The 25,685-nt window shown below is 40.9% G+C and overlaps 1 protein-coding gene across 6 annotated transcripts in view; it reads left to right on the top strand.

The window, feature by feature from the left end:
* NEK11 (NIMA related kinase 11) overlaps positions 1-25,685 on the top strand; it is a 164,677-nt gene that overhangs the window by 127,940 nt on the left and 11,052 nt on the right. For 5 of the 6 annotated variants that reach the window (XM_067561781.1, XM_067561780.1, XM_067561785.1 and 2 more), the window contains one exon: positions 4,494-4,590. The exons of the other annotated variant lie outside the window; for it this stretch is intronic. In XM_067561781.1, the coding sequence (XP_067417882.1) occupies positions 4,494-4,590 (97 nt within the window). The remainder of the gene's footprint in view (positions 1-4,493; positions 4,591-25,685) is intronic. 6 annotated transcript variants of the gene reach the window in all.

Raw genomic sequence — 25,685 nt, 5'->3', positions numbered from 1 at the left:
GTGTTCCCAGATTCCACATGACTTTCGCAATGCAAAATGCCCAGGTCACATGGTCATGTAGTAACTTGCACATAGCATGCATTTACAAATATGGCATGAATTTAATTAAATTAACAAGAACCATGTGAAATTAAAGAGCTGTTTCTAAAATACTATGAACCGGGGTGCTGGAACAATTTTTATAGTGGGGGTGCTGAGCACCATTGAACCAAACTGTAAACCCTGTATATGATGGAAATCACTTCAAGCCAGAGGGTGAGGCAGAACCTGTGCTATGAATTGTACAGAAATACTAGGAACTGAGGCAAATTTTGTGCTGATTAGAATCTACCAGGACATTTTCATTTTTAAAGCCATCATGAAGCAAAAATTTGCAGTTTTACGTAGCTCTTAGAGGAGGTCTAACTAGCATATACGGTCTTAAGTTAATAGAGGCAATGTTACTAATGATACATTAAGTATGCAATCTGTTTTTCAGAGTATAAGTGGCTGTGAATGGAGTTTCTTCAGTGTAAAAACTCACAGTTTTGGTTTCAAAGGTTGAAATCCTGACCCTTTTGAAGTTCGATTGACTTCACTGGGACCAGGATGTCACCTAAAGGGTTTTTTATTGAGTCAGTGTGAACGTACTAACAGTTCAGTATAGTACAATATTCATTTTGGGTTGCCTGTACAATTGCATACAGGGAAGGTTTTGGGTCGGACAGGACAGGGATGGAATCCTCTGTCCATGCTGTAAAAAAAGAAAAGTTAAAAAATTGGAGAGGTTTCAGAAGAAAGCCACAAGAATGAATTAAAGTTTGGAAATGAAAGACTTAAGGAGTTCAATCTGTTTAGCTTATAGAAGGAGAAGGGTTAGAGGCAATTTGATTCCTTCATATTAGTAGCTGCATAGGGCGAAAGTTTTTGTTACTGGAGGGCTCTTTAATCTAGCAGGTAAAAGATAAGAAAATAAGAAGATCCAGTGGCTGGAAATTGAAGCTAGAAAAATGCAAACTGAAAATAAGATGCAGATTTTTCAGTGAGGGTAATTAGCTATTGCAACAACTTACAGAAAGATGTGATAGATTCTCTAGCACATGAAATCTTTAAGCTTGGATGTCTTTCTACAAGATATGCTCTAGTTCAATCACAAATTATTGGGCTGGATGTAGGAACCACTGTGTGAACGTCTCTGGCCCGCATTATGAAAGAGCTGATCGTAATTGTTCTGGCCTTAAAATCTACGAATAGATGTGGACCACAGGATCTGTTGCTGTGGAGATCTTCCAGTCTTTCTCCCCTATCTAGTGGAGCAGGAGGGATGCCAGGGCCACAGAGGCTGCTGTTCTGTTACCTGAAGGCAGGAGGATCTTCCTCCTACAGATGTCCCAGTATTCAAACTAGCTAACAGGGCTGGATGCTGGGAGTCATTGGCCTCTAAAATAAACTTAGGGAGCAGTCATCTTACAGTTTTGATATGGCAGTGCTCTGATTGGTTTATTTTAAATTATTATTCAATAAATATACAAGGACACTACTACAAGGAGAATATACTTGCTACTTACCACAACTATCTAGCCTACGATATTATTATTAGCCACAATTTAGCTGGGATGCCAGGTTTAATACTACTTTGTCTTAAGAAAAGTGCCATTTGTGCCTTTTTTTTTTAAGCCACATGTGGTCAGGACATCAGTTTTATACCATATTTGAAATGTAGCAACAGCAGAGAGGCCCAAAGCATCATACTAGGGCATTGGTTCAATACAGATTGAAAGAGAAGAGTGCCACCTACCAAATCATCAGCATCAGTTTGTGTGGCACCTGAATTTTCTTCAGAGGTTCTTCTGTGAAATACTGACCACTCCAAATTGATCTGCACTGGTAACTCATGTCAGAAAATCCACCCCGGAGGGACTCAGTTATATTGACCTACACTCCCGGTGTAGACAGCGCTAGGTCGATGGGAAGGTTTCTCCTATTGACATAACTACCACCTCTCAGGGAGCTAGATTAACGACACCCTGTCAGCATAGGAAACATCTTCACTGAAGCGCTACAGCAGCACAGCTGCACCCTGCGCCTCTGCAGCCTTTTAAGTGCAGAGAAGCCTTTAGTTTAAGAAATTGAATGATAATACAGCCCAAGTTCATAAGGAGCTTCTGTACACAGAGACATTCAGAGAAGTTAAGCCGCATACACTAAAGGTGTGAATTAAAAGTGGATTAGTTAAATTGCATTAAACCCCTGTGTGGATACTCTCATTCATGGTTAAAATGACCTTAATTCAGTTTAGTTCAATTCAGTTTGGCAGTGAATTAAATTAAACTGAATTAAGATCACTTTAATTCTTAATGAGAGCATCCACACAGAGTTTAATGCAGTGTATAGAATATACTTTCAATTCACACCTTTTGTTTATTCGGATCAGTTTTCCTGAATGTCTCCTGGTAGACAAGCCCATGGATACACATGCAGAGTGCTTGCATCATGCTTGACCAAATTACTAAAAGAATGTTTACGTAGTTTTGCCCTGCTAATGAACCTCTACAAGCATAGACACTTAGAATGAAATTTTTTTTAGTAGCTATGGTGTAAATTATTAATTGTTGACAGGAACTAAGGAAGTCATTTCTCACCATTTTAACTGTATGCACAAAGACAAACCTTAGTTACACAGTAACATTTAGGCACCAGACAAAGTAGCTTGGGCTACTGAATGTATCCTCATCTATCTGGTAAATGGCCTTTGATAGTCTGTATTTCACCTTCACCAGTGATTGTTTTAGCTTCAATAAAGGGTAGCTGACATTTCGTAATGCTGGAGGCTTGTGAGATGTAACCTCACTTATAAAACATATTTGGCTGATTCCACTTGTCTTATCCCCTTCATTTCAATAACAACATGATTTTAATGGCCAGTGTCACAAAAAACATTAGAAACACAGCTGTGGACCATCTGCATGCTTTCAACGGGAACAGCATTAATTATTAATGCTAGCTGCTTGTGAGTATAATGGCTGGTAATATCATATTGGAACTGATGTGAAAGTAAAGAAGGGCTGGATTTTAAAGCATGGGTGTTGCGTAATTGATTGATTTCACACACACACCATTATTTTGGTTGTCACTGAATAGTAGTTGTATAAAGCCTCTCAGTTTCACAAAAAATAAATATTAATATTAATCCTTTGCTTGTGATTTCTGAAGGGCAGTCTACACTAACATTTAGCTCATGGCAAGCAGGGGTGTGACTCTAGCCTGCATAGCCTGCCATGGTCTAACTGTTCATGTGCACCCTGCTCATGACCATGGCAGGCTAGTGTGGGTAGATTCACTCCCAGCTTGCTGTGGCCTAATGGTTTGTGTAGACAAGCCCTGAGAGACCATTTGAAACCCAGGCTGCAGCTGCTATCGTAAGAATTTCCTCTTTCCAGGTGCAGGGGGCGCTCTAGAAGTCCCATAGCAAATTCTTACTCTACGGGACAAAGTTGCTTGATTGTTGTGCTCCATAATGTAGAGTGCACAGGTCTAAGCCTGAAAGGCCTAAAAAAAGACCTAGGGCCAAACTGAGGCTGCCTATTTGTTAGTGGGGGAAACCCCTTTTTAGTTTCCTAGTATGCCCATTCATTCAAGAAAGAGGTTGGAGGGATTGGCCAGCCTGTGGCTCTAACAGCCCTAAGAGGTGTGTTAGGGTAAAGTAGGGGTGGTTCCATGGTCCCATCACTTCTGCACGTCACACGCTATCAGAGAGGTGCTGCCTACACTTTATTAAAGATGTACCAACAGCCACAGCCCTGCATCTTTCCCCATGGCCCGGAAGGTATTATGCCCTGAATTACCATCATAACTGCTCCACAGCATTCAGGTAATCTTTCTTCTACCCACCACCCTGAGCAGCACCATCTCTTGACCATTTCTAAAAGGGGTGGAACTAGTCTTATTTTGACAATCGCTCTTTCAGCTATGCTCCTAAAATCATTGGGAAACTCACAACACCCCTGTGCGGTAGGTAAATGGCATATACTGTAGGAATCCTTTCACCCACGACCGCAGAAGACTGACGTCGTAAGCAGAACACTGAAACCTTACTTCATGACCAAGCCAAGGGAGAAACTTGGCTGTCAGAAGAAGGATCTTGTTCCTATGAATAAACACAAACAAAAAGAATGAAAAAGAGAACAATACTGTCCAAGTAAATTTCTTTTTATTTAATATTTTCTCTGTCCCAGTTTTTTCCCATGTGAAAGTCCTTTTTATGCAATACAATGCTTGTGTACACTGCATAGAATGATAATTATTGTAAACTGTAAATCAGTTTCTCTCTCTGAAATGAGTTGTCTTAATGTGCACTTAATAAGTTAATTCATCTTTAATTAATGCAGCAATACTGTGTGACAAAGGTGAATTATCTTCCATTTTCTGATTGCCCTTGAATATTGCCTTGAATCTGCAGTACTACTGATGAGCTAAAGGTGAATAAGGTTGAGTGTCTGTGCATTGATTTGTAGGTTCTCGGACTGTCACCAGCATGGCTCCAGCAGTGCCCCAGGGATCGAGAGCTATCAACAACACCATGGCTGAGACCAAGTTGAAACGCATGAGGGAGTAAGTAGCATATACATATGAAAGCAATACATAGACCAAGTTGACAGCTTTGAATGACAACAGAACAAAGCAAAAAAAAAAAAAAGAGAGAGAGAGAGGAAAAGAGCGATTATAAAATGGATCCCAGACTGTTCATTATAACGGAATGCTCATCTGCACCAGCTGTGAGGCAAGGATTAACCGTTGTTTCTGAACGTTTCCCCTGTAGTGTGCACAATCACTGTCATCCTTTCCAGGAGCATGCTTTGTCTTCATTGCTTTCTGTGCTGTTCTGAACTTCCCTTTTTTTAATGATTCCAACACAAATCCCATAAATCAGCTGCAGATGTTCATGTCCATGGTGTGTTCTCTCCTTCACTTGTCCTTTGGCCTTTATTCCTTCATTCCTGCAAAGGATTTTTTCCAATGGTCTTGTAGCAATTAAATAAGAATGCTATTGCTGTAGGTTGAGGTTTTCAAAGACAACTAAGGAAGATAGGCACCGAAATCCCATTGAAACTCCCTTAGGCGCCTTTGAAAACCTCAGCTGTAATAATAATTATTTCACCTCCTTAATAGAACAGAGATCTGTTGCTTCTCTTTTAAATATATATTAGTTAATACAGCTTGTGCCTCTTACAGTAAATACAGAGTATTATTATAGCAATCATGTTTGATTTACTGTATTTCTATCTAGATACTGGTCTATTAGTTATGATGCTCTATATTACTTCATAAATCAGAATTTAAGTACAGTGTTACAACATTTCAGCTGATCTTCTTAAATTGTGAATTTTTCTAGGCAGGGACAGTGTTTTCCTGTGTGGATGGACAATGCCTAGCACATTGCGGGTGTTACTAGAATAAAAATAATAAATGCAAATAATTAGCTTTAATAGTTATTTAATTGAAACCTCTACAGAAAAAGAACCCAACCATTAAAACATTGATGCAGTACTTAAAACACTATGGTACACTAAAATGCACTGTATAGATGGGTCCAAGAGAAGTATCTACCAAATATCTGTGTTACTCATGGTCACCTGAACCAGCTGAGGCCATCCAGTTTTAGAGCAGTCCTAAAGTACCATCTCCCTAGGATTTCACTTCCTGGATTGGCCCTAGCACTGAGGCCAGTCACCACTGGCCAGTCTGATTCTTGTCAGTACCACTTTCATGCAGAGCACTTTTGAGAGTGCCACTGAGCCTCATGTTTGCCCACTGGTTCAGAGGTGTGTTTGGTTAGATAAAATATCCTATAACCTCACAGACTTCACCCTGCAGGCAGATGGAATTACAGGATAAACCTATGCTATTGAAAAGATCTGTCTTTCATTTTCAGCTGAAAAAAAATAGAGCTGTGCCAAATTGCTCCATATGCAGGATACCTGATGAAACTTACAGCTTTTAGGCCATATTTCATTATTTGTGCCCTTGAAGATATTGCTGCTTGCTATGTTAACCTTCTGGACTATGGTCATAACCTTTGGGGCCAAGGTATTGCTATCCTATTTAAAAATAAAGTTGCATTTTCCAACAAATAGTATTTGTCCGTTTCCACGGGTTGCTGGTTCATACCATGTGTAATGTAAATTATTTCTTGGCACCCAGAAACTTGTAGGATAGGCTCCTTATGTGAGTTAAAAATTGAGAAAAATGTTGAGAAAGTGCTATGATACACTAGCTTGAAAACACCATATCTCAGAAATATTTTAATAAACACACATACGTTGGTGAAAACCCTAGTTTAATACATGATGTTCTTTTACACAGGGGGCCCTTTACACTGACAGAGCAGCATAAAGGGGCCTTTCTGTAAATAAAAATCAGAACCTATTTTTATAAGTCAAAGTAACCACTTATCTAAGCATGTAAGAATTTGCCCATGCGTACAGCACTCTAAGGCCCTTTGCCCATTGTATGCTGTGCACCATGCCGTTGTCCGAATATGCAAAGCCAAGACTGTGTTAATTGCATGAAAATGGGGTTGGAAATGCCAGTGGAAGGAAAGGCTGATGAACAGCACATATGAAAAAACACACACGGGGATCACAGCAACTTCCTGTCTGAACAGTGCACTCTTAGAGTACTGTGAGTGGGGGAGCATATAAAGGGAGTTGAGTGGAGAGGGGGAGTGTCTGGCTGGAAGGTGGGGGCACCAGGAATTGGCTGTTCTGTGTTCCCCTAAAACCTCCCCAGCATATAATGCACCATAAATCCATGCGAGTCAATGCTTCTTAGAGCAAGATGAATATAATTCAGAATTGTGGTGTTCATTTTCACTCAGGAAACTGCAACTTTACAAACTTTACTGTAAGGCCTTACAGTTGACAGCCTCCAATAAAAGAGAGATGTTACATATTTTGCTATCATGAAAACTCAGTCGATCAAGAGTGCTCTTTAGGACTTAGAAAGTGAGATCAATAAGGATGGGATGGAAGTGTGATGGAATCCTTCTAACTGGTACATTTTTATGGAAACAGAAGCATGCCAATTAATGATTGTTCCCATTATCTGATGCTAATAGCAATACATTGTGCTGAGAGAGCCCCTTATTTTATGAATTGCTTTAAAGGTAAGCACTGTGCATGACAAACTCTACAAATTACATTAATGAAAGAAACTCATTTAGTCAACAGAGGGTCAAACAGCAAAAAGCGTGTGCTAGTAAATGTTAATTGACATCTGTAAATAATGTGAATGGGCTTGCAGACAGCAGCAGCCGGGACACTCAATCGAATAGATGTCATGTATTCACTGTTTGGAGTCATTACAATGTATCGCAGTGACGCCAGTCCCTGGCAGTACATAAACATGCTGTTTATCAAGATGCTAATTTAAGCAGATTTGGCTATCCAGGGATTTTTGTGCTGTATTCCTAGTAGAGGATATCAGGAGATGGTGCTAAAAGAACACCTCAGTCCTTACAGAAATGTAGAATGAAGTCACTGAGCTTTTTGAATATAACAACTTAGATACCACTCTGCAGTTTGCATTAGTTAGGGATATTAATTTTCCTTCTTGGAGTGATTGTCTACATGGATTCAATTCATGGTGCGCATGGACCTCCGGCACTTAAGACTGGAATCTTTTGGCCAGCAGTGTCTGTTGGGGCCACCCTGCACCCTCCATGCTCTTGCACTACCCTTCCAAAGGGCTCAAAGGGCAGAGCGGAGCTAACTGGCAATGCTGCGAGACAGAACCAAGAGAGCCAGATCCGTCTCTTGCACTTGTGCTCCTTCAACTGAACTTGTCGCTATATAGTCACCCTAGTAGTGTCGTTGGTAGCTAGTTAAGATAGTAGTTTTGTTAGGATTTGGTTTAAGTGAACTTTTTTCCTAGTTTTTGTTTATCTAGTAGTGGATGGTTAGCTTCGCGATTGAATGAAAATCTCCTGGGTTTAAGTATTGTTCATCTTCTGAGGCAGCTCTACCCCTCCGTGATGGACTCAGTGAGGGGCATACTGCTGAGAAATATTCTGTTTGTCATTCATTCTCCAAACAAACTTTATAAGCGAGGGATTTTTTTTTGTTTTGTCAAAAAAAAAAAAAAAAAAAGAGACCTGCCTCGGAGCCAGGCAGACAAATCCCTTCTGGCCCTGAGTAGTCCTCCTCTAAAAATGCCCCAGCAGGCACTGGCTCTGGGCCAACCTCCAGAGGTCGTACTTCCTCACTGAAGCCTTCCTCGGATGCTCCTGCTGTCCAGTCTTCCTCTGCAGCCAAAAGTCATAGGACGCAGCACTGTTCCTCTAAGGAGCACAGGTGCAGGTCTCCATCCCAGGGACCTAGCAAAAGAAAGAAGAAAATGATTCCTCTTTCCACTTTATATAAGGGTGACTCAAGGCCTGACCTAGGTCCCTCTGGCACCCATAGAGATGCCAATCCTATGCTTCAGTACCATCTAAACATCAGTCATAAGCTGCCTTTCATACGGAGTCTATGGTACTGCCCCCGAGCTCTCAACACTGGTACCAGCACCAGCACCAACTCTTTTGGTACTGAGCTCATCAGCACTCTTGGAACCAGCGTCTTCAGCACCAAAGTGTACAGCACTAGGAGGTTAACTACTGCAACCCTGCTGGAGTCCCCTTTATTTTCTTCCACAGTGAAGATATTTTCATGGTGGGGCAGGAGGAGGAGCAATCAACCAAAAAAAAAAAGTCCGCTCACCACCCAAGCTGACATGACATAGATATGGCAGTTCAAATACCTCTAGAAGTCCTATTATTACTAAGTTGGTGAAAGAACCAGAATCAAATTTGCAAGGTTGTTCCATTTCCTCCACCTCTACCAACAAAGATTTTGCCCAAAGTCCTTTCAGAGTTTCATCTGAATCAAATGGTACGTTTACCATTTTCCCCTTAAGCAACATTCAATCCAAGGGGGGGAGGGGCACCTAGGCTTCACACATTAGAGGTCTCTAGAGTCCTGTCATTTTATCTGAATAGAAATAACCCTTTAGGGTTTCACCAAAGTTATTTGTTGCTTTTGCTGAAAGAATGAGGAGACAAACTACATCATCCTGAAGACTGTCCAAATGGGTTTCAGATTGGTAACAGGTTGGCTAGCATAGAATCCCCTGCCCAGGTGAGAACCCACTCTGTCAGAGTACAAGCAGCTTCTGCAGCATTTCTTAGCATTGTTCCCATTGCTGAAATTTGTGAAGCAGCCACGTGAGGTTCAGTACATACATTTACTAAATCCTTTTCTTTGATACTGGCATCTAGATCTGATGCCTGTTCTGGCAGGCCTGTTTTGCAATCTCTATTTAAGTAGACTCCGAGTCCCACCTTCTTGCATGATGGCACTACTCGTGAGTCGTCAAGAGAGGACCGCATATGGACAATCACTCGAAGAAGAACCAGGTACTTACTTTACAGTAACTATTGTTCTTTGAGATGTGTTCTCTCTGTTTGTTCCACAACCTGCCCTCCTTCCCCACTATTCTGAATCTCATAGCACCTGCATTCTCTATTGGCGAAGGATCTGAAGGCTAGTTGGCCCTGCTTTGCCCTCTGGCGAATGGCTGAAAGGGCACTCAGGCTCCAGGCACAGCCCCACTGGACACCTCTGGCCAAGAGATTCTGATCTTGAGTGCATGGGGTGCACCAAGAGTGGAACCTATGTGCACAACATATCTCGAAGAACCACAATTACCATAAAGTAAATAACTGTTCTTTGTTTTCTTTGGAAAAAATAGGTGATATGTACTGCCATGTATCTGGAAGGTTTCTAGGGATATTCTTAAATGCTTTCCTAAATGTGGTGTGATTATATAACCAAGAGTAAGACAATTCAAGACAAGGGTAAGAGGTGACTGGATCACTTTCTATATGTACATACATGGAGAGAAGATTTTGGTGATAATAAAGGGGTCTTTTATTTAGCAGACAAAGGTATAACAAGATCCAGTGGCTAGAAGCTTAAGCTAGACAAATTCAGACTGGAAATAAGACACACACTTTTAACAGTGAGGGTAATGAACCATTGGAACAACTTACCTAGGGATGTGGTGGATTCTTTGTCACATGGTGTGTTTACATCACGATGGAATACCTATCTAAAAGATATGCTCTAGGTCAATCAGAATTGCTGGGCAGGATGCAGGAGTTACTGGGTGGGGTTCTATAGCCTGCATAATACAGGAGGTCCGACTAGATGATCAAAATGATCTTTTCTAGCCTTAAAATCTGAGACTATGAACATCCCATCTTTTTAAGGGGAGGTTAAGGTCCTTAAATCCTAATCCTGCGCCCAGAGTATTAGGGCCAAAAGCAATTTTAAAGTTATGGTGCAGGTACTGTGGGTAACCGTGCGTATTGGTGTCAAAGTACTGGAGATCACATGCATGAAAACTTTAACCCCCTATGTGCCACCCAGAAGCTCTCCATACGGGAGCTCATGGCTCAGTGTGGAAGGGCGTAACATAGGTGGACAAGGAATAAGACAGGTCTATGCCTTCTGCAGAGCCATTGGCCAACCCCCTTCTTGGGTCTAGGGATGAAGTTGATCACATTCACTATTTCAACTCTTAGAGTGCAGCCCCTCTGTGCCAGAGAGCAAAGATTTTGTTCTCCTGAAGCCTTCAAAGTATTATGTGCAAGACTCTTTTTCTTGGGCTTTGCTTTCAGGACTGAAATTTGGGCCTAATTGAATATGACTGATTTTAGAATAACAGAATATATACAAAATAAAATGTATATCTTTTCCTGTCAGTCCTGAAAATATCAAAAGGAATAAAGGGAAAAAAGACTATAAATGCAGAGTGTTTCATGCTTCTTTACAAAGGTATCCATGATCACCTACAATGAGCCAGTTGAATAGAAGTGAACTTTTATTGTGCAGATGAGCATTCAATAAAAGGTATATAGGTAAAAAGAAAGGGTTTTTGTGCCCCAAATTTTAAGTAAATTAAGATCCTACAGCACAGCAGTTAATGCCTCTTATTCAGTTCCCAAAGTCTTGCACACAGCAGCATACCATGATCAGGCAAAAGACTTCATCATCACCTGCTGAGTGTAAGTAAAATTGTCTTTCAGACACTGCAGAGAAAGGCATTTGGTGATATTTTTGTTCTGTTCCTGTGATTGCTCATAGCACTGTTGGTTTAGATTCATGAATGGTAAGTATATGTGCTGTTTATGATGTTCACACTGAATGTGTTATTTCTCTTAAAAATTCAGAAAGAAAGGTCAAGTGACGTAATTGAATGAGCACCATGTAGTCTTTAAGATTAGCATCTCAGATTATGCCTAAACTAAGGGACAGGTTCTCTAAATGTCTTTGTGCAAGTTTCCAAAGTATGGGTAAGGAGTCTAATGGGTGTGACTTTTTTTTTTTTTTTTTTTTTTTTACAGCTGTCGTGGATCTAAAAAAATGCTTCTCATTGGCCTAATACTGCTGCCATTGATGTTTTACTATTTACATTAATGGGAACAGCATAAGGCCAATGTTCCTGGTAGAAAAGTGTCCATGTTCAAAACAACTCTGCTACATTTGGTGCTTGCTGGCACTCACTTTAGAGGTTGATATTTGAATGGACACTAATTATTGGAGAGGAAATACCCTGCCACTGTCTGAGCCATAATTGATCTTTGCGTCTGAATACTGGATATCATTCTCCAGTGCTATTAATCTACCCAGGAATTTTCATGAACACTAAATTTTCTTTCACACATGCATTTAGCACCTCTATTTTAGCTCAGTACTTTACATTTATTTTTAAGTAGTAATTTCTTCATTATGACAAAAGATGCTTTTAAAATATAGTTACCTTTTTTGTATCCAGTGGTCTAATCTTATAAATCATTTACATAGACATCGTCTCAGTCCCAGATAGACTGAGGGCTTGTCTACATGAATATTTAGTTCATGACAAGCTGGGAAGGGATTCTATCCCGCATAACCTGCTGCGCTCTATCTATCTATGTGGATCCTTCTGACATGTATTAACAGCCCACTCTGATAGCATCTTGCTGGAATTCCTCAAGTACCTTGGACCAAAGGCATCAATGTGTCGAGTTACTGCCTAATAACCTTGCTGCCCTTGCTGTGTTTCAAGGTGTTTGAGCGTTTGATCCTCCAACAAATCGCGCCAGATAGGAACAATGTCTTACAAATTGAGCAGGCAGAGTTTAGGAAAGGATGGAGCACCTGTGATCAAGTTCTGGCCTTGACCATCTTTATCAAAAGTGATTTTCAACAAAATCTAAAGATGGGAGCTGTTTTCTTGAATTTGACCGCCGCCTGTGACACAGTTTGGCACAGAGACCTTTTGTTTAAACTATCTTGAATTGCCCGTACACTGGGTGGCCGAAGTAGTAAAGCTCTTTCTCAAGCAGGCAATTTCCGAGTACACATAGACAAGTGCTGTAGCTCTTGGAAGTGTCAGATCAACAGCCTCCGTCAAGGCTCAGTTCTTTCCCCAATACAGTTCGATTTGTACATCAGCAACCTGTCAACTATACTCTTGTGAAAGTTTATCTATGCCAGTGACTTCTGTTTCATCTATCAATCTCAATCCTTCTCAGAGATTGACAAGATCTTGAATGAAGAAATGAAGCTCATGGCAGACTATTGTAGTCCATTGCTTCTGCAGCCAAGCTTTTCTATGACAGTTTCTAATGTATTCCATCTGCATAATGCAAGCGCAAGCCAGGAGTTAAATGTTTTTCTCAATGGCCAATGCATGCAGCATGATCCAAACCATGTTTACCTCGTCGTGACATTGGATAGGTTATTAACATACCACAACAACTTGAGGAAGATGACAGCCAAAGTCCTGGAGAACAAGCTGCTCAGAAAATTGGCCGGCTCAACCTGGTGTGCAAGCACTCAGATGCTTAGAACATCAGCCCTTGCCCTCTGCTATTCAACAGCAGAGTACTGTGCTCCTGTCTAGTGTTGCTCTTCTCACACAAGGCTGGTTAATGTAGAGCTTAACAAAACTGTGTATTGTTACCAGGACTTTATGGGCAACCCTGTTGCCACAGCTACCAATATTTAGCAACATAGCACCACCCCACATTCACCAGGAGAAGGCCTCTGTCACGCTGTTGGCTAAGATCCATGAGAATAGCGACCTGTCATAGTATGCAGACCTCTTCAATCACTCACCAGCTCGCCTGTCTTCTAGACTCTCATTAAGGCCATTTATGCCACCACAGGATATGATGGTGGAATCAGCTTGGTACAATGAATGTCATTCTCTCATCACTGACCCAACCATATGTTCAGGTTTTGATCTGCCAAGGCACCCGTGGTCATCTCGAAACCATTTTCGAACAGGATAGGGCAACTGTGCAGCCAATCTCTTTAAATGGGGATTTTTCTAATGACCCACAATACAGCTGTGGTCAACTTCAAACTATGTCGCATATTATTGTTGAGTGCCCACTGACTTATTTCAACAGCGGGCTACTGACTCGCCACCTGGCTGATGATGATGCCATTAAATAGCTGGGCACATTGAGCATATGCTGATAATAATGCACTATCATCTAGTCCCATTTCAAAGAGGTCCAGATCAGAGTGCATTAATGAAGTATTAAAGTGCATCAACTTGATCCACGTGGACAGTTAGTATGTGGCCGACTAGTGCGGAGTAGATTCCCACCCTAGCTTGCAGCAAATTAAATATTTGTGTAGACAAGCTCAGAGTCTCTCTTGCATGTAGTTTAAAGACCCTCTTCTTTAGCTGTTAATTATTTAGGCTCTGAGTCAACAAACCACGGAAACATAAGCCTCACTTTAAGCACATTAACATCAGTGGGACTGCTCATGTACTTAAAGTTAAACACATGCTTAACTTTGGGCCTTAAGATATTTTAATTTTGTTGGTTGCTTTATAAACAGGTGGGGTCAAGATTGTAGGTAAGACTGCATGTCTGATCCGGAGCATAAAAGGAGTAAGAACTCCCCTTACACAGGTTACCCAGACCTGCATTCTGGCATGTGGAAGTGAATTGGTGCTGTGAGCTTGTTCCTCAATCCCATCTCAGAGCAGGTGGGTGGAGAAGGACAGGGAATAAGTGGAGCCCCCGATTTATCCCATATCTAATGTATCAGCAGCTGGTAAAGGAGAAATTCTGTATGCCGGGTGACTAATAAATGGTTTCCTTGTCCTGAAAATGGTTACCTTGTTTATGTTGTTGCCAACACTCACTGAGAGCATTTACAACCCAGAGGGGTACAGACCAAGCAGAACTGTGGCTTGATTGGTTTTGCTGCAGGTAGCCATAGAGTGAGACAGTGTTGGCTAGTGCCAAAGGTCCCATCTCAGAGGGTTGGGGTATGACTACACTGTGATTAAAAAAAACCCTCAGCACTGAATCTCAGCACCCCAGTCAGCTGACTCAGGTTCACAGGGCTTGGGCTGTGGGGCTAAAAAAATTGCAGTGTAGATGGTCAGGCTCAAGCACTGAGACATTGTAAAGGGGGAGGCTCTCAAAGCCCAGGCTCCAGCAAGAGCCCTAACATCTACACCATGACTTTTAGCCTGGCAGCCTGAGCCTGGCACACCACAGCCATGCTGTGGGTCTTCTATCACAATGTAGATGTACTCTTGGAAGCCACAGGCCTGCTCGTGCAGAATTATGTGGGTCCTTAGGGCACAGCACACTAAAGAGTCACTCCCAAGAGACTGGCTACAAGCTGAGTCATAGGCCAGACCCTGTGACAAGCCCCTATGCAAGAAATGCATCAAAATGCTTGATTAACTCACATTTTCTCTAGAAGATAATGCATTACCCATGACTGCCCCATTACATGCAGAGTCACACACACAGTGCTGGGAACAGAATTAATGCACCTGAGGCTTCACATTTAAAGGTATCCTTTTTATCCTCCTGCTGAACAGGAAAAAACATTCTGTATTTTGAGCCTGAAGTTATGTCATCTGTAAAAATGTCCTTCTGTGCACCTAAATAATGGGGATGCCTTTCATTGAGCTTGTTGTTCAGCTTTATGGCATCTGCCGTTGTCTAGTATTATTTATGGATTCCTGTTAACATTTAGTTGTGATTTTCTATTTATTTAGCAGGAAGCATTGGCAAATACTGAATAATCTGAATGAGATTAATAAGGGATGGAACTGATCTTCAGTTTAATTATTATACTGTGTACAAAGTAATAAAGCATGGTAGACTGGGGTAGATGCACTTATTGAGCTACCCATTTTTGTCCACAAGCAGTGTGAGAATTGGACAGCTCCTACCTACAGATACTTTAGGTAACAACTAGTTTCTATCATTTTTGTTTACGTGAATATGATGTTCCTGGATGGTTCCAGATTGATGGTTTTGGAAAAATGAAATCACATACCTCCATAGCAAACACAAATCTGTTCCAGAGCCTAATGCAAATACTCCCATTCACTTCAGTGGAGTTTTGATCAGGCATATAACATGGGCTGTATTTCAAGCATCCCTGAATTACTCTCCCAATATACATCCCTCAGATCTATAGCTTAAGGCCATGTGTATAGGTACAGCAGCGCAGCTGTACTGATACAGCTGCGCCCCTGCAGCGTGTCTGGGGAAGACGCTCAGTGCTGACAGGAGAGAGCTCTCCCAGCGGCATAAAAAAAAATCACCTCTGTGAACGGCAGAAGCTATGTGAGCAGGAGAAGCTCTCCTGTCGACATAGCACTGTGCACATAAGTTACACTGACCTAAGCGCTCATGTCGCTCAGCAGTAGTTTATTCAAGCTACGTAAGTGTTGCCGACATAGGCTATATCTGTACTGCAGTCTAAGTGAATTGGTGGTCCTAGTTCATTTGCTAGTCCTCAGTTCAAAGGGTACCAGCACAATGGGTACTGATTAGCACCCTTGATTGTTCTCTCAGCAGAGGTGCCAAAGAGTAAGGCTGCAGTTCAGCAAAGCATTTAAGCACGTGCATAACTTAATGCATAGGAATAGTTTCCTTGTCTTGAGTGAGACTATTCATGCTTAAAGTTACATATATGCTTAAGTGCTCTGCTAAATGTGCATGGTGATTGAACTTGCACTCATGTGTAGGGACTGTTCTTGCAGGTCAGAGTGGTATCTCTCGATTGTCCTCAGGGCAATGCAGGGAAGATTACATTGCTCCTCCTTTCTTGAGCTGTACCTGTGGATAAAGAGAAACAGTCATTTTAGAAGGCTCTCACTTCCACAGTTTTCACCAGCACTAAATTCATGATGAGTAAATTTAAACTAAGTGAAGATGGCAATCAGAGTAGGCAGACGAGCACAAGATCTAGAAATCCTACTAAGCACAATGCAAAAAAGCACTATTAAGCCTTGATACATTTTCTTGGGGAAATACAATGAACTAAATGAGTTCTGGGACTCTTAACAGGAAACAAAATTCTAGCCTCTAAAAGAAACTAATAAGCTCTAATGAATGTGCGTGTGTGCCTGTGTTATATATAAACATTGTTCAGCTCCTTTCAATTTCTTAATTGATCTAAGAGTTCTAGATCCATGGTATATTTCACTATCTCTTGCTACCCTTAATTATTTATTGTGACATTTATTGTTTATAGAGGAAGGTGAGCTTGAAACTGCTTTAAATACCCATGATCATTTATATTCAGTTGATAATTACTTTCCACTAATTTACATAGCACAAATTACTACAAGTATGCATTAGGTTAATTTTAAAGAAATGTCAAGTAGCCCATAACATTAACATTAAGGAAATTTTATGGCTGTTGCATCTTATTTGGTATGAAAAGCATGGATTTTTCCTCATTTTTCTCATGCTGTGCATGCACAATAATACACAGATTGATCTATTCAGATGTCAAGCTTGTAAAAGCTTAATAAGAGTTGATTTTGTCAATATTTTGCAAATATGAGAATGTTTTCACACATGCTTAATGATAGTCTATTTCAATACGGTACCATTTAACATACCATTGCAATGGTTAGTAAACCCAACATTCTGACCCTTCAGGATTTGCAGATGTGCATGAAAATAATTTAGCTAGTTAAAATGTAAATAGTGTTCATTTGTTCAACAGCTCCTAGGTAGGACTACAAATGCATTACTAATTGCTCCATCATTTTTGTCTTTCATAGATATGCCCACTAAGCTGTCTAATACTACATAGTTATCTGAAAGAAAAAATCAGTGTTTCTTTTTCTCATATATTCAATGCAATATACTTTAATTGTCATACTGTGCTATATTAGTTGCACATAGTGCAGCATGTGTAAGTCATTAAGGTATAAATCTGGCCCTCCCCTGACACACACGAGATATGGAAGTCCCTGAATACAGCAGAACTGGTATCGTTCCACCATGCTTAAATGAAGTTTGGGAAGGAACTAGTGTATGTGGAATAATGCATGGGCATCTGAACGCTGTGTAGGAGTGCACAGCAAGCAAAGGACTACTGCAATCCTGAGAATTCAGTAATGTCTAGGGAGAGACTCTGCTGCTGCTGCTCTGAGGGACACTGTACTGCCTTTCTGCTCCTTCATAGACCTCCCCAGTGCTCAGCCCATTTTTTGGGTTGTCACTAGGATGCAAGATTTGGTTCCTCAGCACGTAAATTGTGCTCTGTTGACCAATAATATTGAATGGACATGGACAAGGTGTATGTTACAAACAAAGGGCATTCATTAGAAGTGAGGTCATTCAGGAAACAAACATGTCTGCTAATTGTGACTAGAAGGAGAAGCTTGATACTAAAAAGAGAAGCTTTACCAATATGAATATTGCAAACATTGTCTCAGGCTTTTTTATTACTTTATTGATTTTGGTGTGTACAGTGCTGAAGATGCAAATATTGAATAGGGAGATATTCCTCAGCTAGAAATGTTATTACACATCAACACAAGGGCAATTATTTTGAACTCAGACATAGTTCAGAGAGGTTTTTAAATTTTATCTTTGCCAACATACTACCAGACACTAATTAAAGTAACTACTGGATTTTGCTATTTATATTCAGAAAATTTTTAAAAAATTTAAATTGTTATTGAAAAATGTTTTAGACACCGAGGCTATGTTCAAGTTTTAGGAAAAATCTCCACTGGTAACATGATAGGTCTGGTTAATACAATTCTTTCATTTGTATACCATTTCTCTATTGCTGTGTTGTTCTACAGGGTATAGTGGGAAGTTTCCTTAGCACATTGCTCTCCAGCCTGCAATATTGTTGCTGTTATTGATGATGAGCCAAGTCCAACTTTTTGTTAGCTGACTCCATTAATCACTCTTTTGACATGACTTCAGCTGTTTGTAGCTTTGACAGAGTTGGCTCATTTGTGCCTAGAAAATAGGTCTTTGTACATCCAGTATTAACTTACAAAGCAAGATACTTATTTTTTCCCATTGTTCAAATAATTATCTAGATTTATGGTACTGTCTTGTTAAATACATGAATAAGTCTGTTTGTCCCTTCCTTTTTCTGATATTCAAATTTTAGTTTTTTATGCTTGTGTGAATTTAATTTAAAAAGAAATCAGTTACTTCCTGGTTTTGGTAAGGGCTATATAAAGAAATTTCACCTGCTTCTGAGCATTTCATATGTCAGCTTTCACTGTAAAGCCCAGTCTTGTAACTGGATTTTTAGGGGTAGGTGCCAGGCCACAGAGAGACCCACAGAAGTCAAGTCACCATTTAAAAAAATAAGAATCAGCTTTTACCCTCAATGACCACACAGTGGTATATGCAATACTGCAGTTATTACCCTATTCTAAGTAAATCTTGTATGATGACTGTGGATAATTGTTGACTTTTTAATGGCAACCACTGCACTTCAGGGTTCAAGAAGCAATAATTGTGTGTTTTATGGGAGGAAGCTGCTATTCAGCCATACCTGCATCTGTTCTAGTATAATAAATATTAACAGGCAAAGTAAATTGGGTCAAGAATCTCTGTGTTGTGAATTTTTGCTTGATCTGAGTCAGAGATGGATGCTGTTGGACTTACAACTTCTAGGAAGCCTTTATACACTGTGACAGTGCTAAATGCCAGAATATTTACTAAATGAATTTTACTGAGGCCATAGAATGTCAGCAGGTTTAGTAACAGTTGGAAGTCTGGGGAATATCTTCAGATCTTTTTTTTAGGCTGTGGACTGTGTCACTTGTTACTAAGGATGAGTATACTAGCAATTGTTTCAACTACATCTAGAAAAGAGATAAATACTGACTGTGATTGAAATGGCCCCATGTGTGAAATTCCTCCTGGGTCTATTAGATTATATATAATCCGATTTCTCGCTCAACAAATAGGCAGTCCCTTAAAATGAACCATCTGAAGAAACAAGGTGGGTGAGGTAATACTTTTTCAGTAAAGAGTTGAAAAGATAACATTCTAACAGGAGTTGCACAAGGTCTTCAGTGCTATAGCTGTGCTACATATTGGCTATGGTTTAATTTAGTAGTCTTATTGCAGCTTTCTTCAGCACTAGAACAGAGACAAACAATTGCTTTCAGCACTTTTGTATCTAAGCATTGGAATATATTGTATTATTTTAATCAATTATTGACCATTTTCTTCCCTGATTTTTTTAAATAGCTCATTTTGTTATTATTAATCAGTGATATTTCAACAGCCATTCTGTGTCAGGTGTGTAAAACACATTAAGGGACTAGAAACAGTGCTTCACTGAAATATTAGCCCATAAACACAAATTTACTATTATTCATTATTATTAAATCTCACCCTGGAGTACCTCCAGGACACATGTATATGAGCACATGCTCTCTCTCCTCCCTATGGATTTGCTTATGTCTGTAGGAGGGGAGTACTTTGCTGAGTCTTATAAGATTTACCAGAACAGAGCTTAAAAGTACATAGCAGCACAAAGCAATAAAATGTACTGGAGTATCTGGTTTATAGTTTCTACAAGTACCTTTCAGAAGGGAAGTGCTAAGGGGAGAACAGATTCCTAAGTCTGTGATATAAGGTAGATGATAAGGAGAAATTGGTCTGTGATCTGGATTCCAGCACGTAGGTCTAAATCAAGTGGCACGACAAGTTAAATGATGTTTTGTCCTCAGCATTGGACATAGAACATGCAGCACAAAATAAAGCTCTGTGTCTTTTTAATGAGTGTTTTATAATCTCGGCATTCAGAACTCACCCTATAGTAGGTGCAGTCGCACAGCTAGCTTTCAATTCACACTCCTTTCAAGAGCAGGTGTCAGCTTCAATTACTGTTCTACAAATTCATTTTAGTCAGTTAATGAAATCCACTGGAGAATCATATTGATATTTTTCTCCAGCTGCCTGTCTAAAGCCTTATATAATATATTCCTTCTCACCCCATGGGAAAATCTGTTCCAAATATGCTTTAGACTTCACAGGTTGTTCACACAGGGCATCAGAGAGTTGTGTGCTATCAAATTATGGTGCCATAATGCAGGAATTATGAAGTTAAGAATGTATTATGAAAATTAGCATTGCATCTTCATGTGAAGAAATTTTCACTGTATGGTAACAATGAAAGTCAAAATCCATTGGGCGTTGAAGGTGAAGATAGATGCTAATCTTCCACAATTAAGGTTCTGTTCTTTTTTGCTATTAAATAGTATCTTCTTATCATCCTTTTTGTTCCCGAGTGCTTGTCCTTGTGTGTATTCTACTCTAGGTATGAAAGCACCCCACACACCTGAGCTTGGAGATTTTATTGCTTGTAGTGTCTGTCTGGTCTGCATGTGCCCCCTGACTATCCTCGTGCCCCATTTCAAGGGTATAAACTTTGGGGTGGGGCAGGACCAACTGTCATTCCATTTTCTTCTTACCACCCTTGGCCTGAGACAGAGTGCTTTGGCGCCCACAGTCCTTCAGCTTAGCTTGTAGCTCACTTACACTTTAATAGTATATATAGTTTGAGGGAGTTTTTACTTCTATCATGACTACTCTTTGTTGTTCGCTCCAGGACAGTTTTCCTTGTAATACTCAACTCCCCAAGATTTCAGTTTTGTGCATCTTGTGAGGGAGACTTTCCCTTTAATGATGGTCATACACTCTGTCTTTTTTGTTTGTTAGAACCAGTCTTATGGCCAATACTGGAGAAGTTCTTGGTACTTGTAAAAATTCTCTCAGTCCATACGAGGGAAAATGTATCTTCCCCAACAGTAGGGGGGACCCAGGGGCATTAGAGACCTGTTGGTCCTTTGGTACCATCTACCTGCTAGTGCGGGTGAAGGAGTGGGGCCCTGCCTTAGGGACGTTCCATGGGATCAAGTGCTTGGTATTGGAGTCCATGGCGCTGATAGTTTGCTTGGTGGCGTAAATAAACAAACAAATAAAGCTATGAGCCTTAACTGACTCAGCCCTGGCCCCTATTTTAAAATGTTAATTGATATATTTAATATTTGATCCCAAACTGCATTCTAACATTGCATTTACAGAAATAAACATTAGGTGAGTGCTTTTATTTCTATGCCTAGTCGTCTGTTTAATGTTTACACAGGATTTGACATGAATACAGTTTGTATTTTACAATACCTGAATTTCCTATAACTTATTCAGGAGCAGTGTTGAAGGCTCTCTGGTATAGATTAAATATTATTTTTGATGTCTATCAAATATATAAGCACTTTCCTCCCCATTGCATCATTCTGGTATCTCACAATGTTACTTCAATACTATATATATATAGACAAACAAATTGAGAAGCAGTGTATCCTGTACCAAAGTACAGTTGTTTAAAGGTAGTAGTGAAAACTCCTGTGTTTTTAGAAGCAAAAAATGCTGCTCATTCTTTTGGTAATGGAGGAATGGAAACCGGGTTTTACTGGTTTCTATATTGCTAAATGAAATTTGGAAGTAAGAAGCTGAAAAACCCCTTAGCTGCAGATTTCTGCCATAGTTGCCTCACACAGAGACAAGTTGTTAAGCAATATTAGCCCAGCTGTTAACACCCACAGAGGAGTGTTGAGTTGAAGCATTAATCTTACTTTGCAGCTTTTGTCAGTGATACATAGTGGTAGATATATTGTAATTGATCGCCAGACCAGCAGGAAAATGTTAATGGACGGGTAGTAATACAATCTCACAGGTTGACTAATGGCATCTTCCACATTAGCCTAGTTTGTAAACATCACAGATTGCTGAGATTACACCATTAATATATGATAGAATATTGGTAAATCACATTAACGCCAGAGAGAGATCCACCGCAAGCTATCACATGTTGTGAATTAGTAAGAAAGTAAACCGGCACATAAAAAAAATTTAAGACTTTGCATCACAAATTCTATTTTATTCATTTGTTTTCACAGGTGTGGCCTAGTTTTAATTTGATGCGTGTACTAGTAAACATAGCATTGGGCCAGATTCTCAGGTGCTATAAAAACATAACTCGATTGACTTCTACGGAGCCACACCAGTTTATGCTGGGTGGAGAGCTGGCCCCGTATATTTTGCTAAAGAAACAAAGGCCTAGTAAGATCTCATTAATAGCACTTGGTTATTAATACTTTTGTTAGCTCTTGGGGCAGGGAATGTCTTTTGTTCTGCTGTGTGCAAAATGTAGGTGTGTGCATTAGCCCATCTACATTTGTGAGTGTGACCATCATAGTGCATACACAGATTGGGCATTTAACCTTTAGGCACGTAAGTGCCTTGCTTGACTGCGCAATTGTAGTAACTACCTGCACAAATGTAGTGTAGACTCCTGTGTATGTGCTTCATTGGGACTCTCTATGGATGCAAAAAATCAACACTAGCACAGGATAAGGGTATTATTTTTATCATCTTCCAGTGGTCTTGATGCTGGTGTCAGACTGATTTAAATCCTTTGATTTCAGAAGAGTTACCCCTCATTTTTGAAGTTAGATGGTAAAGTGTATTTGAAATTTTCTGGCATAGATTTGCCCCCCTCCTACATCCCCTAGGAAATGTATCATGTGGCAATTGCTTTTTCCTAGGGTCTCAAGTACAAACGGCACCTAATGATTTCTCTCAAGGAAGCAGATATTAAGATTTTTGACACACGAGCCTTTGTTGTCAGCCTTTGAACATTTGTTCCCTAATCCTCTTGGTATGAATTTTATACAGATTAGCTTTCCTGGATGCTAATTTGCATGCTCTATCCACCTAAACAAAAAAGAGAGAGTCCACAGGTCACATTTATTAGCAGAAGCATAGCTCCTGAGGTGCCCATTTACTTCATTTCACATCTATAAATAGATGGGAAGGACAAAGAATTAACATGCTCCTTTAGGAGGATGCGAGCAGTCAGTAAGTAAAAGAATCGATGCAGTAGGAATTACTTCAAAATATTTTTTCATTAATTTACTTCCAGGGGGTAAAATAAGTGCTGTAATATTGCTGCAGAAGATGGGTTAAGTTATTTTCAAAAGGAAACCCTATTTAACTCTTAGAAATCAGCTAAGCCCCAGGTAGCCATCATCTGAGCATTAGCTAATTTCCAAGGTTTTAATTTCTCCATTAATGGATGCTAGTGGCAGAGAGGAGTGAGGGTTTCTAGCTCTGGGCGACAGGGATAGGTCAGCTCTTATACCTGTGTATGGGGCCAGTCTGGAGTCCCTACACGTATACTGCTGGGTCAGGAATCAGCAAGGGAAGACAACATATAGTTGAAGGGCAGGTCAGAAGTGGGGATGAACAACATGGAAGGAACAAGGTGATAGGAGGAGGGAAGTGGGGAGGTGTTTGGTTCTGGTTGTGCGAGGAATCAGAACAGTAATACATTCTTCAGTTAAGGAACCTTTTACAAGTTCTGGGGGCTTGTGTCATCTTTGGCCCTACAGTCCATGAGTCTATGATTTGGGGGAACTGTATATGCTAAGAAGCGTATACTTTTGTAACCAGTTACGTACAGGAAAAGTAAGGAAATAGCAAACACAAGGGTTATTTTTGGTCATTTTAACAGCCATTACCACTGTCTAAGAAAACCAGACGGCTTCACATTAAATGGGAATTAAACAGTCATTTACAATCATGGTACTTCTGGGATCTTAGTACTCAAGGCTAATATAACAGGGTGTTGCGGGGTATGTTGGTTGTCCTGGGGACTTGCACTGAACAGTACCATGACATTGTGCACATGGCTGCTGTCTCTCTTTATGTGCTGCGCTTTTCCCTCCCTCCCTTTCATTATAGTGCTGACGTTATGGAGTTGGTCCTGCCCTTTCAACTACTTGTGCTGTCCAGTTAGGGTTATCAGCACCACAGGGCTGCTAGCAGCATGGCTTAGCACTGTAGTTCTTCATGCAGAGAAGTGGGGCGTTTGATGCCCACTTCAGTTTTTTTTCCTGAACATTTAAACAAATATTTGTAGGGAAACCAGCTGCACCATAAGTGGAGCTTGAACGCCCCACATGTATGCAAAGTGTTGCAGCTTAAAACTCTAGTGCCAGTGCCATGGTGCTACTGTGATTCCTCCCTCTATGAGGCAGCGAACGTAGAAGGGCAGGCTCAGGCCTGTAATGGCAGTGCGCAGCTCCTTCCTAGTATTGAAGGGATAGATTAGATTTTCCAAAAGCCATGAGAGTGCTGATTGCCAAGGTGCAGCTGTCAGATGCAATATGTGATTGTGATGGGGTGAACTCACCACTCTGGCGTCTCCTGCTGGCCATCACAGGGATTAGTTCTGCTTGCCAGCGTATCCCTTGCTGGTGGTGCCTTGCCACCATCACTGTTTCTCCAGGACGCACATCACTCCCAGGACCGTGATAACCTCTTCAGTTACACAGCCCTCCAGCTGTGCCACACTGTCCCCTCCACCTTCCAGGGGATCTGCAGTCTGCTATGTAGCCAATTGTCCAGCCACTTTACCGGTGGCAAAGGGGAGGGAGGAACCCAGGCCCACCCACTACTCTAAGTCCCAGCCCAGGGACCCTGTTGATGGTAGCCCCTTGCTGCATCCCCTCCAATTCCTCAGTACCTTTCCCTGGGCCACTTCCCTGCAGCCCTAGCACCCTCTTTGCCTTTGTCTCAGGGACTCAGTCTGCAAGTCTCTGCTGCCGGCCAGGAACTGTCTTTAGCTCCCCCCCAATCCCTGCATGCAGCACTGCTCTGTCCCGGGGGCTAGCTGCCCTCAGCCTATAAGGCAGCCAGTCCTTTCTCCTCGAGCTCCAGGGAGTGAGGGTCTCTGCACTGCCCTGCAGCTCTTCTTATATGGGCCTGCTTGGCCCTGATTGGCTGCTCCTCAAAACTCCCTTCCTATTGGCTGCTTTTTGTGCAGTCTCCCCAAGATTCTATTAACCCCTTAGTAGCCAGTGTGGGGCAGATGCTCCATCACAGTGACAAAGCCCCAATATGAGGGACACCAAAACATTTATTCATGCTAGAAACTTAAAATGGTTTGAGTCATTTCTTTAACATGGGACTTTTTATTAGCTTATAGATATTTTATTTCTGTTGAGAAGAATTAACAATAAAAAGTATATGGCACCAACGTGTGGAATGTGGGTATCTTTAGCAGGGGCACCATTTGGGGGTTAGAAGCCCCCCCCCCCCCCCCCCCCAGTATTCATAACAACAGCTGGGAGTGATGCTGCTTGCTTCTCTCCCCTCCCCCCCACTGGCCTAGTCTTTACTCACCCAATAAGAATGCAGAGGTGGATCTGGCAGAGCCAATAGCAGGGTTTGGCGCCTCTGCAGCACTTATTCGATCTTGAAACAAACATGCTCCGTTGGT

This window comes from Emydura macquarii, unplaced genomic scaffold (assembly GCF_026122565.2).
Source record: "Emydura macquarii macquarii isolate MOO-44397 ecotype Brisbane River unplaced genomic scaffold, CSIRO-AGI_Emac_v2 contig_2422, whole genome shotgun sequence".
NCBI classification, from domain to species: Eukaryota; Metazoa; Chordata; order Testudines; family Chelidae; genus Emydura; species Emydura macquarii.
The sequence above is the reverse complement of the archived record's forward strand: the minus strand, read 5'-3'. Positions and strand labels throughout refer to the sequence as shown.